At 42.3% G+C, this 15,489-nt stretch overlaps 1 protein-coding gene across 3 annotated transcripts in view; it reads left to right on the top strand.

Annotated features, from left to right (window-relative positions):
* The window catches only part of MSANTD1 (Myb/SANT DNA binding domain containing 1), a 48,334-nt gene that overhangs the window by 21,659 nt on the left and 11,186 nt on the right, over nucleotides 1–15,489 (top strand). Inside the window, exons 2-3 of one of the 3 annotated variants that reach the window (XM_066548685.1) lie at nucleotides 5,967–6,059; nucleotides 6,485–6,749. In XM_066548685.1, the coding sequence (XP_066404782.1) occupies nucleotides 6,496–6,749 (254 nt within the window). In that variant the 5' untranslated portion in view covers nucleotides 5,967–6,059; nucleotides 6,485–6,495. Of the gene's footprint in view, nucleotides 1–4,569; nucleotides 4,611–5,966; nucleotides 6,060–6,316; nucleotides 6,367–6,484; nucleotides 6,750–15,489 lie in introns of those variants that run through there. The other 2 variants (XM_066548687.1, XM_066548686.1) reach the window with 2 other exon arrangements.

Raw genomic sequence — 15,489 nt, 5'->3', positions numbered from 1 at the left:
TGGTTTCTCCAAACAGTGAATTCTCTAGGTTCCCTGCAGTCCATGAACTCCTTCTTCTAAAGCCCCATGTAATTCCAGTTCTCCCCTTTGCCTGCTAATGCTTCCTGATCTGACCACAAAAACTGCTGAAGCCTCATTTCCCAGCTTGTCTGCATTCACCTCGCTGTCTCTCGCCACCCTCTCTCCAACTGAGTGTCAGTGCAAAGCTGGCTTCCATGGTTACTACTAAAATAGGCAAAGGAGATATTTTTGGTCAGAATCTGCCAGTTCAGCAAGATCAAAATGCTTTTGGGAAACGTTCTGAATGCAGTGAAATTTAAGCAGGATGTTTCTTGCAAAATGAAATAAAAAACCCACTCCAGCTTCCTGCAGCTCACCTGCACCTTCCCAGAACACAATCCTTGTGGGCTGCCCAGTGCCCTGCTCCACCATCAGGGAGACCTGTCACTCAGTCCTGTGGGGCAGGGCTTTTGGGTGGAAACCTTTATTTTTCTTGGTTTTGTTCTGTGTTGTCAAAATCTTCTCTGCCCCACGTCAGCCTTCCCTTCAGCCAGCCTCCTGCACAGCACCCATTTCTGTTGTCAGAATTCTGTGCAGGTGTTATTTATTTTAGATGTACATAAAAGCTATCTAGCCATGCAATGGCCTTTGCTCAGTGATGTGTTGCTGTCACTTGTCTCTTCTGGTCTCTCCTGTTTGTTTCCCTTGTGGCATGTCCCAGTTAAGTTGCAGGGCCTCTGAGGAAAGGGATTGCCCTTTTTTATGTATCTCAAGACAGCTACTGTTTTTCCTCAGCCTGAATATTTTGTTGTTGTTGTTCTGTATTTGTAATAGACCCTCCTGCAGTTTGGATACCTCTGGGCTTCCTTTGCAAATGCTGCTGTATTGTTGAAATTCCCTCACAGGCAGTAGGATGCACGAGCTGTGTCTGTGCTCCACAACATTGATCTGATGGCTCTCTGTTCACATCCCTGTGGTTTTCTGTCACTTCTGAGCCTTTACAAACCCCCATGACCCCATCACCCAAGGACGCTGGCAGACTGCACAGTGCAGGGACCTTGCTGGAGGTCCTAAGCCAGGCACCACTGCCTGCAGGGTGCTTCTCTACCTCTGGGTGAGCTCCTCATTCCCAGCTCCTCCTGAGCACAGCAGCTTCATTGGTGGTTTCAAGGAGGAGAAAAAAAGGCAGCTTCTCTTGATCATCTGTCCCAGCCTATCTTCTCTGGCCCAGCTTTTCAGAAGTATGGAAGAATATTTCCTATACTTCACAGAGTATTTCACAGAGTATTTCTTCTCTCATAGAGGATCACAGTATCACAGAGGATCCTGAGTTGGAAGGGATCCACAAGGATGCACCCCAGGACATGGATGTCCCTCCTGTCTTCCAGGGCACTGCTGACTCATATTTAGCTTTTGCCATTGACCAGGACTCCCAGGTCCTTTTTCACAGTTGCTGCTCTCCACTGCCTCATTCCTCAGCCTGTCTGCACTGGCATTGCATTTAATCATCTTTGCAAATTGCAGTAGGCAATAGTAGGAGATACTAAACCCATAATTCTCTGTAAGACTCTAGAAAGTGGGCCTTAGCCCAGTGGATAGCAAAATGTGGGGCAGGAGGCAGCCTCCCAACACAATGTGGCCTTTTTGAACTTACAAAATAGTATCCCCCTGCAAACTCCAAATGCTTTTAGACAAACACGTACACAGTACTGCACCCTTTTAAGCAGTTATCAAGGTGTGTCTGCACTGAAATTCCCAGAGAATGCTCTGCAGTTACTGTCCAGTTCCAAGATGTGTTATTACCCACATGTGTTAAGCTCCTGGTGGGCCAGACCGCAGGATTGCAAAGAGCAGTGACCAGCCTGTGCTTTGGACAGCCTTGCTTTTAACAGCCTGCCCCAAACACCAAGGGTGAAAGCAGCTTTGGTTGATTGGTGGGTGGGGTTGTTTTTTTTATTATTATTATTTTTATGTAATCAAGACATTACAAAATAGTCTACTGAAGTACCCATGTGCTGTAGAGTTGGACCTGTGTCTTTGAGGGGTGATGCTCCTTCAGCAGGAAACTCCTCCTCCTGGTGTCACTGGTGTTTGCTGCCAGTTGGCATCGAGACTCTCCTGAACCAAAGCAAGTGTTCTTCCATGTCTAAAAACCCCTATAGGCAGTGACCTGTGTGTCAGCATCCCTGTAGACAGCTCCCGTGGGGATTTCAGACACAGAAGTACATTTAGGAGAAGTTGGAGAACTCTCTTGTGTCCTTAGTGGAATAAATTCTGATTTGCACAGAGGTTTCTGCCTGGCTTCTACCACAGTCCCCATCAGCAGGATGGGACATGCTCTGCTGTAATCAGGGTGTAATGGCTCAGTTTGTGGGCTGGGCTCTGGTGCTTGAGCGACTGGAGCCGTTATTCCCCTGCAGGCACAGGGGAAAACACCATTCCCTAAAACTTGGCTGAAGGAAGTTTTATTTGGCATGCATTAGCCCACCCTTGCAAAGCTGAAGGCTGTATACACAGTCAGTTAGCAGAGATCACCTGAGGTTTAGTCAACAGATATGTAAGGATTAATGGAGTTGTCTAAACTCTGTGAGAGCAGCATTTATATGGGAACTTCATTAGATCCACAGCTGCAAATTATAAACCCTTCTACCCTGTTTGAGGTTTGTTATCTTCAGAGATCACCATGAAAGGTGGAACAGCTGTGAGAGCTATTATTCAAGCTGATGTATAATGATTGCAAAAAAGGTAGGGTGTTTAGACAGATGATATGAAGAACAGATTTGCAAGAAGATCTTTAAATTCATATTCCTCTGAGCTGGTGTACATTGAAAGGAAAGGCACAAGTGAGATACTCCAGCCCAGTGAGGTGTTCACAAGAATATCTTCTGAACTTGTCACTGCCCATCAGAGGAGGGGCTGGGGTGAGCAGGAGAGTGAAGGAGAACAATTTTCCCCTACAGAGGGGAGTCATGTACAAAGGTGTACTCAGTACCTCAGTTTTGTATGTCAGTGGTTTCCAAGACCTTAATATCCTTATTTTATTGATGAGAACAGTTGCAGCTTCAGTTGCTTGCATGGTGCTTGGTGCCAGCTTGGTCCTTGATTTGGAGGAAGGTAATGCTGGAGGACTCTGCCATCAGGTGTTAGAGGGGACAGCAGGAGGGCTGTCAGTGCCTTCAGTCTGGCAGAGCTACAGCTTGCCATGTCAGCAGTTATTCTGAGTTTGGTGACCTGCCAGTCTTTGAGGTGGATGACAAATCTTGACTGGCCTCTAGCTGGAGAGGGGTAAGAAGCAGCCAAATGCTAATAGAGCTTCTCCTGCCACTGCCCTCCTCCTGGGCAGGGACTGCTCTTGCTGACACAGAGCTGCTCTTCCCCTGAAAGGTTTGCTGGTCTTGTCTTAGCTGTTTGTCCAGGACAAACAGCTCCAGGGCTCAGAGACCAGGACAAGGGTTTAACGATGCCTAGGGACTGCACAGATCTGCAGAACATCAGCAGAGGCACAGCCTAGAGAGGTGTGTTTTCCCTCCCCTGGCTCTGGCAAAGACTGCAGGAGTTATTTGGGGATTAAAAAACTCCTCTTGCTTTCAGACCCATGTAGGAAAACAGTCTCTTTATCAACCACTTGACACATGGGCATTGGCAAGGCAGAGGAGGCAATGTGGGGTCTCCATAATTATTATCAACGATTTTCTAAAGGAGGAGGGGGTAGAACCTGAGTCCTTGAAACTTAGATCCCCTTCAGGTGCTGAGAGGAGGGGAATAAGAGAGGTATTATTAGAAAGCATTTCTTTTATTTAACAGATGTTAAATAGCACTATACCACTATATCAATCTGTCAAGTACACTAATAGGAAACAGCATCGAGGAAAGTTGAGATGTGAATTTCACAGGGGAACAATTGCCCCCCTTCTGCAGGATCCTGGGGTCTGGGGGCCAGCACAGAGCACAAGGAGCAGGCACACATATGCCAGGCACATGTGGATGGAGAGGGGAAGGAAAACTTGTGGACTATGACAGAAAAAACTTGGTGCAGCTGGAAAGGTTTTCACCCACCCTGTCCTTGTTGTTGTACTTGAAACTGGATTAAAAATATCCTTAAAGCAGTGACCACACATGTCTTTGGGTTTTGACAAGTTGTGTGTGCCATGCTATGGGTTTCTGTAGTGTTAACCGGCATTTTCACAACATAGGTGGTTTAAAGTCTGAGGGAGAAAAACAGACCTCTAATGGATGATTAAAGGTTGAACAGCAAGCCTGGCTTTACATTAATGTGTGTTAGCTCCCAATCAGACCCAAAGCCATGGTGTTTTCCTCTTGTACTCTGTACTGCTTCCCTTGACCTGTCCTGGTGATGCCCAGCAGTGGCTGTGACCACAGGCAGCCGAGGTTGGTTCGGTTTTATTAAAAGAGCTGCCTGAAGCCCAAGGTTAAGTGACAGGAATTTCAAAACAAAACAATAAATTAATAAAATGAATGTGTCATCAGCTGATCCTCTTCTGACCACCATCTGTCCCCTGATCATGTGACGTCTCCCAGCTGGCTACCCAAGAGACAAACCATGCAAGATCATCATCACAACATATGCTGCTATTTACACATTTTTAAAGGTAATAGTTGCTAGGCTGTCATATTAGTAGTTAAAAGCAGTTATTTGGAAGCTAGGGGATTTTTTCTTTATTTCTCTCCTTTTTATTTTTCCCCTTAGGAAGGCAGTGACTCAGCAGGTATATTTCTGACAGAGACATGTTCAGGGTTGGATCAGTGGAAGTTCCTGTGTAAAGTACATGTAATTCTACCTCCTCATACCCCCACCTTGTTCCGTGGTATGCTGTTGTGCCTTTTGTAATATGCAGTAGAATAAATAAAATAGAAAGAAGGCAATGTCCCACAAATGTCACTAGTGTACCTTTTAGGAACATTATGTACTCTCTTTGCCATCTCCAGGATGCAAACCAAGCTCTGCATTTTTTAACTATTGTTAAGATCAAGGATGTGGTTATGAGAAGACTTACAGTTTATAGGATACTTAAGCATTGAGGATTGAGGCACGGAACATTTCCTGGGGATTAACGACTGACTGGGTGAGCCTCGGGCCATTAACCCCTGCCTGCCATTAATCTTCAGAAAATGCCCTGCAGTGAGGTCGTTATTGCTGTTATATGCTGAAACACAAAAATAATAATAAGAAAGGTCCGTGGATTATTTATTTATTTATATTTTACATAACACAATTCTATTGGGACTGTAGGAAATGAACATCTTTCTATTTAGCTGGTGGTAAGCTGGAATTAATGCAGTTCCAGCATCTCACTCTTTTGTGGAAGATTATTGTCAGACTGCAGGAGTGCAAGTGGGGCAGGATTTGGCCCACTGCTTGTATTGCAGTGTTTAATACAATGAATATGCCCTGCTTCTCTGATATTACTGCTGGCACAATTTAGCCCTATATAAAAACCAGCTCAAAATGCTTGTTTTACAGCAAAGCAATTTATTCACAGTTCTAAGCATCTCGCAGCCTTTTTTTAACTCGTTGAATAATCCTTTTAGGTTGCCCATAAAGCAGGTGAAATGCTTCTGCTGCAGTCCTAAGGCAGAACACAGGCTGCATAAATAGCATATAAATTACTAGGAATACAAAATACACATACAGTAATACATACCTACAAAGGCAAATTCATACTGACAGGACTGCAGTGTGTGCTTATCAGCAGCAAAACATCTCGGGGAAAAAAAAAAAGTGGCTTTATATTGAAATTTTGTATATATTTCTCTCTATTTAAACACTTAAATACTATTTTTTGCATGTTCTAAAGCCCAGATGCAGGCTCCTTTTTAATGAGCCTGCCTGCTTAAACATTTATTAGCTTAGAGATGTATAGTTTTCATAAAGCTGGCTGATTCTTTTTGCAGAATATCTTTGCAAAAAAAAAGCTTTTTTTTTTTTTTTGTGTACATGGCCTCAGTCCTTGCAACCTCCTAGAGAGTCTGTCAAGGCACAACTTAAAAGCTCGTTCAGGCGACCATGACCCCCTGCTAGCAGATTGTCTGCCTAAAAGGTAAGGGAAAGCTAAAAAAGAAGTAGAAACTTAAAAGTAGCTTCTCAAAGGCTGCATAGATCTTTTTTTTTTTTTTGTTAAACCTAAAGTGTTTAAAAGCTTTAATATTGATGGCCTGTCAACTTTGTCCTGATTCTTTGGCTTTCAGTTAAAAGGTTTTTGTTGTTGTAGCTTATGCAGTTGCTCTGTTGCTATGGAAACGTGACATCAAAATGACGTTTCTCTGTTTAAAAGCTTTTAACTAAATTCCTGCCTGTCAGATGTAGGCCCCATTTTGTGCACTCAAGCTTCAAGCTGTTGCAAAAAGGTTTCATATGTTCTGTTGTCATTCAAATTCTTTATCCACATATGCATGTCTTGCACTACAAAAAACCTAAACTAAAAACTCAATCTATATTAAGTGTCCTCTTTTAAAACCCTTTTAGGTCAGTCAGCAATGGCTGCAGCAGAAATTCCCAGTTACATTGTCTCCTCTCAGACTGAGAAACACAGGAGGGCCAGGAACTGGACTGATGCAGAAATGAGAGGTTTAATGCTGGTTTGGGAAGAATTTTTTGATGAGCTGAAACAAACTAAAAGGAATGCCAAAGTTTATGAGAAAATGGCTAACAAACTCTTTGAAATGACTGGAGAAATTCGCCACGGAGAGGAAATAAAGATAAAAATTACAAATATGACATTCCAGTACAGGTAAGCTTCAGTTCATTCTTTTTATTTTAAGAGATTTTAGCAGGGACGGCGCAGTGATTTTTGCCTTTCAGAAAGAAGTCTCCTGGAGGAAATCTGTCGATAAAAGATTAAAGATTGTTCATATCGCTTTTAAAATTCTCTCTTGCCAATGCTGTTACGTCATTGTTAATTTGTCCCCCCCATTTCATGTCAAACTCTGGACAACTTTGTTACTTTAAAATTAGCTGGCACTGTTATGATGCAGAGGGTTGGAAATGTATTTAATGGGGAAAAGAGATTTTTTTTTTTGGTCTTTGCTGAGGGGACTGATTGTGTTAGCTTGGCAGCCAATTCCTTGCAGTGAAACTCCTGCAGTTTCAAGTGGCCACTGAGGATCGGAATTGCAAGGCAAAGTTAAAAAAAAAAAAAAAGAAGAAAACTAGAACAGAATAATGTTTGGGGGGGCTGATGCTCCTTGATTTTGGTCTCGTGAGTTGAAGGGTTACACTTCACGGGGCCAAGAATAATTGAATGTCTTATTACTGAGTGACACACATTGCTATAATTATAAGCAGCAGCAGTGAAAGAACTATTATATCTGCAGAGAGAATCAATGTGCACCGTCAATACTGCTCCAAAGGAGTCGGGGGGAGGGCGGAGGTGTCTATGAGGGGATGATAAAGAACAGGCAAGCAGTCAGGAGGGGAAGTTGGCTTCAGAAAATGTGAGGCATTGGTGGATTTGTTGTTTGCAGGGAGAAAAATAATTAGAACTTAACAGAAATATTTCCATTTTTTTTCCTCTTTTTTTTTTTTTTTTTTTTTTTAATTCTTATCTCTGCGAAGCACAAACTGCCTCATACTGGAAATCCTGAGTGGTGATTTGAGCGAGGTGCTTGTAATGCAAGAAAATCAAATATGTGACTCTTTTATTTAATCTCTCCTCAAAGCTCATATTAATAATAAAAAAGGTTATTACAGCAGGCAACCATGTTAAAACTGCTCGCTTTTCTGTAAGGCACCCTTACTGTATTTAATGCAGAGACTGCTCATCAAATAGAAAACTAGGGAAAATCCTGTAAACCCCTTAACTTGGAATGTCCTTCTACATTTCTATGATCCACAAGCATAATGTTTAACATCATTTGCCATAATATTAAACATGATGTTTTGTGGCAAATCCTAACATCTCCAAAATGTTTTACCAACCCTGCTGTAATCTCTCCAGTTTCCTTCACCCAGACTGTAGATGAGAAAGCTGGAAGTAAGATAAATTTTTGTCCAGCATCACCCAGCAATTCCCACTCAGATGCAGATTTGGGAGTTGCAGGCTAGCAGGCTTTTGCTTAGTCTGCTAAATCTGCAGTCCTCCCTGCTGGGAATTGCATCTCGGCACTGAGATTTCACAGGTGTCTGTAGCAGCAACACTGCACGATAGTTAAGTGCTATAATTGCCAAGCGGAATAGGTTATTTCTGTCAGCCTTTGTTCTAAATTTACAGTGTTGTCATCCATCAGAGAGTCTCATTTTTTTCCTAATTAATGTTTTTACTTTAAAGTTGCGCTGGGGGAAGGGAAGAAATAAAATCACTCGCATGCATGCACAGTGTGTGTGAGAGAAACCACACTTCTAAGAAATATCCTTCTATTTCTGTGAACTTCTAAGATTGCTTCTGTTGCATGTTGTCAATCTGCTTTTCTATATTGCAGTGCATGGCAGCTCCCTGCTTATTGATTGAGATGCTAATTTAGGAGAGTTAAAAACTGCCTTGTGCTGTCACAGAGCTGTTTCATTTTGTGCTCTGGAATATAAAATGCATCTTCTTGTTTTTTGTTCACATGCCTGTGTGCTTTGCTGTCGAGGTGAGGTGGTATGGAGAACAGGGGCAAGCAGAAGCTGTTACTCACAATTTCTAGTTTTCTGGGTACTTTTTGGTGGTGTGTGAGGATGGGGAAGGTTGTGGTGAAACTGTAAATTATGTGAGTGGCCACCGACTGCTGCTGGCTTTGCTGTGAGGCAGCCGAGTGTTAGGACACTTGAGGAAGATGCTTTATAGGACACGTGAGGAAGGTGCTTTACATCACTGCATTTCTGAGCATCATTGCTGCCCTGTGGCACAAACTGCAGAGGAAGGTCCTGAGAGTGGGATAATGCTGTATTTTGAGATAATACTTTGTAAAGATTACATTGGGTTAGTGCGTGTGACATGGGAGAACTCAGTAGCACCAGTAGCAGGAGTGAGGAGGGGTGTTCTGCACCTAGGAGCTTATTTCTGCACCCACTTCAGGATCCTGTCCTTTAGGCAACTCTGAACAGTGCTGCAGGGGTGGAGTGGCCTCTGCTCTTCCTTTAACAGAAATAAACTGCATTAATTATTTAATCAGATCACATTATTTACCTAAGTGTCACAATTTCATAAAGGAACATAAAACCTCTGTCAAACAAATTACTACACATACATATATGGATGAATACATATGTGTACTTTTTCCATAAAAGGAAAAAGCAGTACTTGAATATTTCTACTAGTCTTTTTAACCAAGTTCAGTTTTTAAAAGTGCTGTCACTGTGTGGCTTATCCTGGGACATCTGTTGAAATAGATATTGATGATCTGAATCACGCAGGGTGCTGAAACAGAAAGCAGTGAACATGTTTATAATGGTGCTCTCCAGTTTGAGGATCCCATGGCATTCTAAGAGGCAGTTCAGTAAATGTTTTCTTTATTCTGCTTAGTGCAAGCCATTCGTTGAGTAGAAGGTGTCCAAGTCAGGCAAACATATGCACAAGTAGGGCAGGAGTGTTTCTTGGCCAATAATTATTGCAGTTTCTGCAGCAAGTGCAGCCTGCATGGGTGTGTACAGTGGCAGGGGGCTCAGAAGGGGCTCCCACCCCAGGGATTCACCCTGGATCTGGGTGTGTTTGGATCCCATGTGGGATTTGTGCTGCCAGGTAATGTTACCTCAGGTGTAGCTCAGTGTGCATGAGCATCTCTCACATAAGCAATTTTAGGGTGTTCATATCCCATTCCTCCACATCTGAGGTGAAAACATTATTCAGGTGTTAAAATGCCAAACAGAAATTTATTTTATCTCATTATTTCCTCCTTGAATTCTTGTGTTTATTTCTGCCTGCCCTATACTTCAGCAAGGTGACAAGAGAATGAGAAGATGTTTAGAGAACAGTTAGTCTGAGCTGTGAAAAGCTTTCTTTATTAAGAGAAGTGTAAAAAAAAAGTTTGTGAATGCTAAAGGAATTTCAGAGATGCATACAAATATGCACTATTTTTCAGAATGTAAAGCAGATTTTTTTGCCATAATACAAGATTTATATACATTTATAAGAACTACAAGGCAAGAAATGCAAAACTAGTTGAAGTCATATAAATCTGTATTGCACTGCAAAATTAGCACATGGAAATATTGCCACTGAAAATCATTGACACCAAGAGAGCAGCAGGTTGTTTTAATATTATTATTATTTTTACTAAAGATTAGATTTATTAAATAAAAAAACAGATGTTGTTTGTCTTCCAATTAGGTAGAGTTATGAAAGGCAGCGAGTTTCAGGATATTACTGGCTGTTGATGGAAAAATAATCATGTGTTTTTATGGGTGAATGTGCCCTCAAAAGCTGTCTGTCAAAATCATTCTTGAAGTATGCAGCACTGACCTTTGTCAGAAGAGAGTGAGACAATGGACTGAGCTGGCAGTGATTCCTGTATTCCTCTGCATTACTGTAGTCCAAGTGCATTTGGAGGAAACTAATCAGGGAAAAATATACCGTGACCTGAAGTAATTCTTACTGGAGTCTCAGTGTATTAAGGGACCATTTCATCCACTGTGGAAATTGACTGGGTGGAAAATTCTGCACAACACCATAGGTGGAAGGAAAATTCTTTCTGCAGGTGTATTTGAGTAAAGTTCTGCTTTTAGGGATTGTTGTAAAATCTGAAATATCTGCTGTGGATAGACAGCCACCAGGTTTTTAATGTTCTGCTTCAAAGACACCTGTGTGGTGAGCTGCATGAACCTCCCCACTTATCCATCCTAGAAGGAAAGGCTGAGTCAAGCTTCCTGAAATTCAAAGTTAATCTTTCACATGTGCTGGTCATCAAAAGTTTTCCTGAGATTAGTGTGCCAGCTCTTGAGGTTTAGCATCCCTTCGAGTCTGTGCCCAGTTCTGTGTGTTGTGCAGCCTACTTGGGGCTATCAGCTCATGTGAACCTGTAATTATCCCTTCTAAAAGAAAGCACTGTCCTGTCACTGCTAATGTGCTGATCTCACTGTGCCACAGTGCTCTGTGATTGCTGTTATCATATTGCCACTGACACAATACTTATAAAAAGGAAGCACAGCTTGCACAGTGGTCCACAGTTTTGACTGATTCCTTCTGATGTTTAAAAATAAGAACTGTGTGAATGCAAATTTATTATTTTCAAAAACATCACCCTCCCCAAAGCCTAGAAAACAGGATGCAGCTGTTGCTCTTTGATTTGAATCGCAGTCAATTAATGTTAATGATTGGTAAATTTGAATCAGTCTCATGATTTGAATGAAAGAGTAGTCTAATTTTTTATTTTCATGTGTACATGATAGCAATTAAACATTTTTGCTTGTGTAATCCATTGCTATACTCTATGACATTATGCAACTGGAAAATTTGACCTCTGTTACAGCAAATGATAAAATATGAGTGCAGCCAAATTACTGCAAAAAGTTGAATACTTTACTATCTTTGTCTTTAATTTCAATAATTTATGGCAGATGCACAACTTAGCATTGTACTTTCATCGTCCTTCTTTTCCTCACCATTGATTGGTTCACAAACAGTTGCTATTTATTATTTATTTTGAAAGCTTTTCCTAGAAACCCCAGGAGATGGATCTTGCATCCATTCCTTAAGGCAAGTAGTAATATCAAATGCTGCAATAATAATAAAAAAGCAATCCTGCTTTGAGCAAAGTCTAAAAAAATAAAGCAAGTTATAGATTGCTTGCTTTTTGCTGACTAAATAATGATGATTTTCAAAAAAACCAAAACCTTTTTAGAATATAATATTGTGATAGTTTTTCTTTAGAGGGTGGATTAATAGGTACAGAGAACAAAGTCTGAAAAAAGGTCAATGGCAGCACAAATGACTCAACAGTTGTCTCAGTCTATTCAGGGGAGCATTTTGGCAGTGGGATCTCAAAGTCCATTAATTTATTCACTTCTCTGGAATAAGACAAGCAATCACCTTTCAAATTAACTCAGTTGGCATGCTTTGGGTATTTGTCCACTGGAAATCTGACTTTGATCCCTGAGTTTTTGGAGAGAGTTCTCAGTTGCCTCTGCTCTCAGCTGGATTTTAATAGAGCCTCATGAAACAGCAACAGGTCCAGATAAACTCAGTGTGAATTTATTTTGCAAGCTCTGCTGACTTTCTCACTTACCTCTGTTTCTTACCTCATTTTTCCTGCATGGCTGCTCCCTCAGGCAGTGATGTGCCCAATTGCAAAGTGTTAATGTTTGGCTCATCTTGCTCTCTCATTTCTGGACTATTGCATTCCAGCCTTCCTATTGTCCTGTTTCTTTTAACATCCCCATGTTTCATTAAAACAAACAAAACCCCAATTCTATCTCTTGGAAGCAGCTAAGGTTGCTGTGATGAGTTATGCTAATGACTGAGGGCAGTAAATTAATCTCTGCTTTAGACTCCAGTTTTTCCAGGGTTACATTTACCTCAATGCAGGCAAAAGCTCTCAACTGTCTAACTAGGTTTTCTGGACTTCTGGCAGTTGTAGAAAAAAATATTTAAAATTCAGTAAATCCTGGAACTCGATATTAGTATTATGAAGGTAGCTATTTGGTTTGTTTTTACCAGAAAGCTAAACCATCAACACTATTGCAGTCAATGGTCTCCCTGTTTACCTCCACCTGCAGCATTTCTGCTTCTCTTCCAAAGGACTGACAGACACTCCCTTTTCCCTTATCTTCTCATCTCTTTCCTTGTTTCATCCTTTTTTTCTGTGTGTTTGAGCCAGACTCCACATAGGTAGATGATTGCTGCTGGTGCTGCTTTTAAGCTAACAGTTCTCTTGTCTCCCTCCTGGTAGTGATCCCTTTTATTTAGCTCAGAGCTAAGGTAAGCAGTCAGAAGTAGAATTAGTATCCATTCAATGCATTTAGAGCCAGAGAAATACCTGCATTTATATAACTGCAACTCTACAGCTCTGTGAGCAGACAATAAACAACAGCCTTCCTTCCAAATTGTCACAGTTCTGTAAGAAAAGGGGGTCTGGGTACACAGCTGAGCTCAAACAGCAACAAAAAGGTACCAGCCTACTCAGGCAAAATGTCTGCTCCTGGAAACTTTCTATTGAATCATAGTACAGCTCAGGTTGGAAGGGATCTTTAAAGACCATCTCTTTCCAACCCTTCCCATGGGCAGGGACACCTTCCCTAAACCAGATTGCTCAAAGCCCCATCCAAACTGGCCTTGAACACTGCCAGGATGCAGCATCCACAGCTTCCTGGGCAATCTGTTTCAGTGGTTCACCACTCTGATTAAAATTTCTTCTTATATCTAGTCTGAATCTACAATAAGGTCTTTCCAGAGCTTTCTCTTCCCCAGGCTGAGCAATCCTGACTCTCTCAGCCTGTCTCCATGGCAGAGCTGCTCTGAGTATTTTTGTAGCCTTCCAGGTGGGGTCTCAGGAGAGCAGAGGGGCAGAATCCCCTCGCTCAGCCTGCTGGCCATGCTGCTTTTGCATGGTTGGCTTTGTGGGCTACAAGCACATTGCTCATGTCCAGCCTCTCGCTGACCTGCACCCCCAACTCCTTCCCTGTGGGACTGCCCTCAATCTCTTCATCCCCCAAACTGTACTTATACCTGGGTTGCCCCAAGAATCACCACAGGATGATTTAATGGAAGCAGATGCCAGCAGATACCCCAGGCTGAGGGGAGTTGGTGTCTGTATTTCAGCCTTCACTGCCCCCCACATGTCCCTGTGGGGTGTGCCTGCAGCACAGTTGTCAGAAATACCAGCAGTAGGAAAGGACTGAGTCAGGAATCATCTCTGAGACTTTGTGAAGATTGAGGGAAGTCTCTAGGGACCAGAAAAAGGCTGTTGAATCTTCAGAAAGGCAGGAACAGGAATTAAGAGTTCTTCCCTTCAACTCCTTAGAAGATCATTGAGCAAGAAGTTTTGGAAGCAATTTCCAGGCATGGAAAGGAGAAGGTGGTGACTGGTGGTGACTGGGAATTACCAGCACTGAATCACACCTGACTGACCTGCTTGCTTTCTTTTTTAAAGGACTAGATCTGTGGATGAGGGTAGAGCAAAGTATTGTCTAGCTCACAGTACAACCCTTTTGACTCAGTCTCCAAGAACATCCTAGTATCCAAGCTGGGATGTTACACTGCAGGGGAAGGACTACCAGCTGGCTGGAAGACTCTGGATCTCTGGGCACAGAGTAGTGTTAATGGCTTGTATTCCACCTAGAGACTCATTCCCAGTGGAGGACTGCAGGTGTTTTGTACTGGGACCTGCCCTGTTTAAAATCAACAATCCAAAGGTGAAGGTGGAATTCACTGGTTTGCAAATGATGCCAAACTGGGGCTGCAGTCTGCACCTGTGAGGGCAGGACTGGCACTCAGAGGGACCTGGGCAGGTTGAGAAATGGGCTGACAGGGGCCCCATCAAACTCAACAAGGACAAATGCAGAGTTCTCCTCTGGGATGGCCAAATGCTGGAACAGGAGGAGAAGGCCTGGCAGGGCAGCAGCTCTGCTGGTGGGGGGGGACCTGGCTGACACTGGGCTCAGTACAAGCCTGTTCCCAGAGTATCAGCTCTAAGCTTGTCCTGCCCTTTTTGACACAATGCTTTGCAGTCCTAAAGGCTCAAACCATGTCCCACAAAGTCTTATTGCAGCTGCTGGACTTGGCAGTGGCCTGGCTGAGATGTGGTCACCCCTGGCTTTTGCCAGCTCTCCCCTGGGATGACTGACCACAGTGAATGCACTCCATAATTGCAATTCAGTTCTAAACCTCATAGCTTGAACACATTGAGAGTTTCAACACAGGCAAACAAATATGGCATGTAGGCTTGGCTACTAGCTTGTAGTGGCATAATTGATCTGTTTTTCATGCAAATAGCCTTAACAATTCAACTAAAAATAATATTAATTGATGGTTGTTGTCAGGCCTGTGTTTAGCTGTTTTCTCTCAGTGCTGGATGGGTGTGCATGTATTAGTAGGCTGTGCTCGATATTCTCTGACTATGAAATCTCAGCAGTAGGTTGTGAAATATGTATGAAATTAAAATTTTGAATGCATAGAGGGCATAAAAGTATAGATGGCTGTGAGGCTCTGCTTTGCAGGACTATGATGTGCATTTCTAAATAGCTGGAAAAGCTCATCAGACATTGCAAGGACAAGGAGAAAAGAATCCTTAAATGGCTTTAAAATCTAAGCAAATCTTACAGCCTTCTTTTCTCACTAGTGGGTTTTCCCTTACTCAAGGCTGACAGCATTTTAAAAGGAAGAACTTCAAGTTCTCACTTTTAAGTTTGGCACCATTGTTTTCATGTTTACATGTTATTTAATTCTACCCCTTGCAAGACTGGTGTGGGCAGGATGGATTCTGAGAAGGAAAAACCAGAAAGGCTTCAAGAAAAAAAGGGTGGGCCAGGTGTCCAGGAATAGTGGTTTTTGTTTTTTTGGTTTTTGGTTCGTTTTTTTTTTTTCTGCAAATGCAAACCTCTAGCTGTGAGAATCAGAT

Source organism: Molothrus aeneus, chromosome 4, assembly GCF_037042795.1.
Source record: "Molothrus aeneus isolate 106 chromosome 4, BPBGC_Maene_1.0, whole genome shotgun sequence".
Taxonomy (NCBI): domain Eukaryota; kingdom Metazoa; phylum Chordata; class Aves; order Passeriformes; family Icteridae; genus Molothrus; species Molothrus aeneus.
The sequence above is the reverse complement of the archived record's forward strand: the minus strand, read 5'-3'. Positions and strand labels throughout refer to the sequence as shown.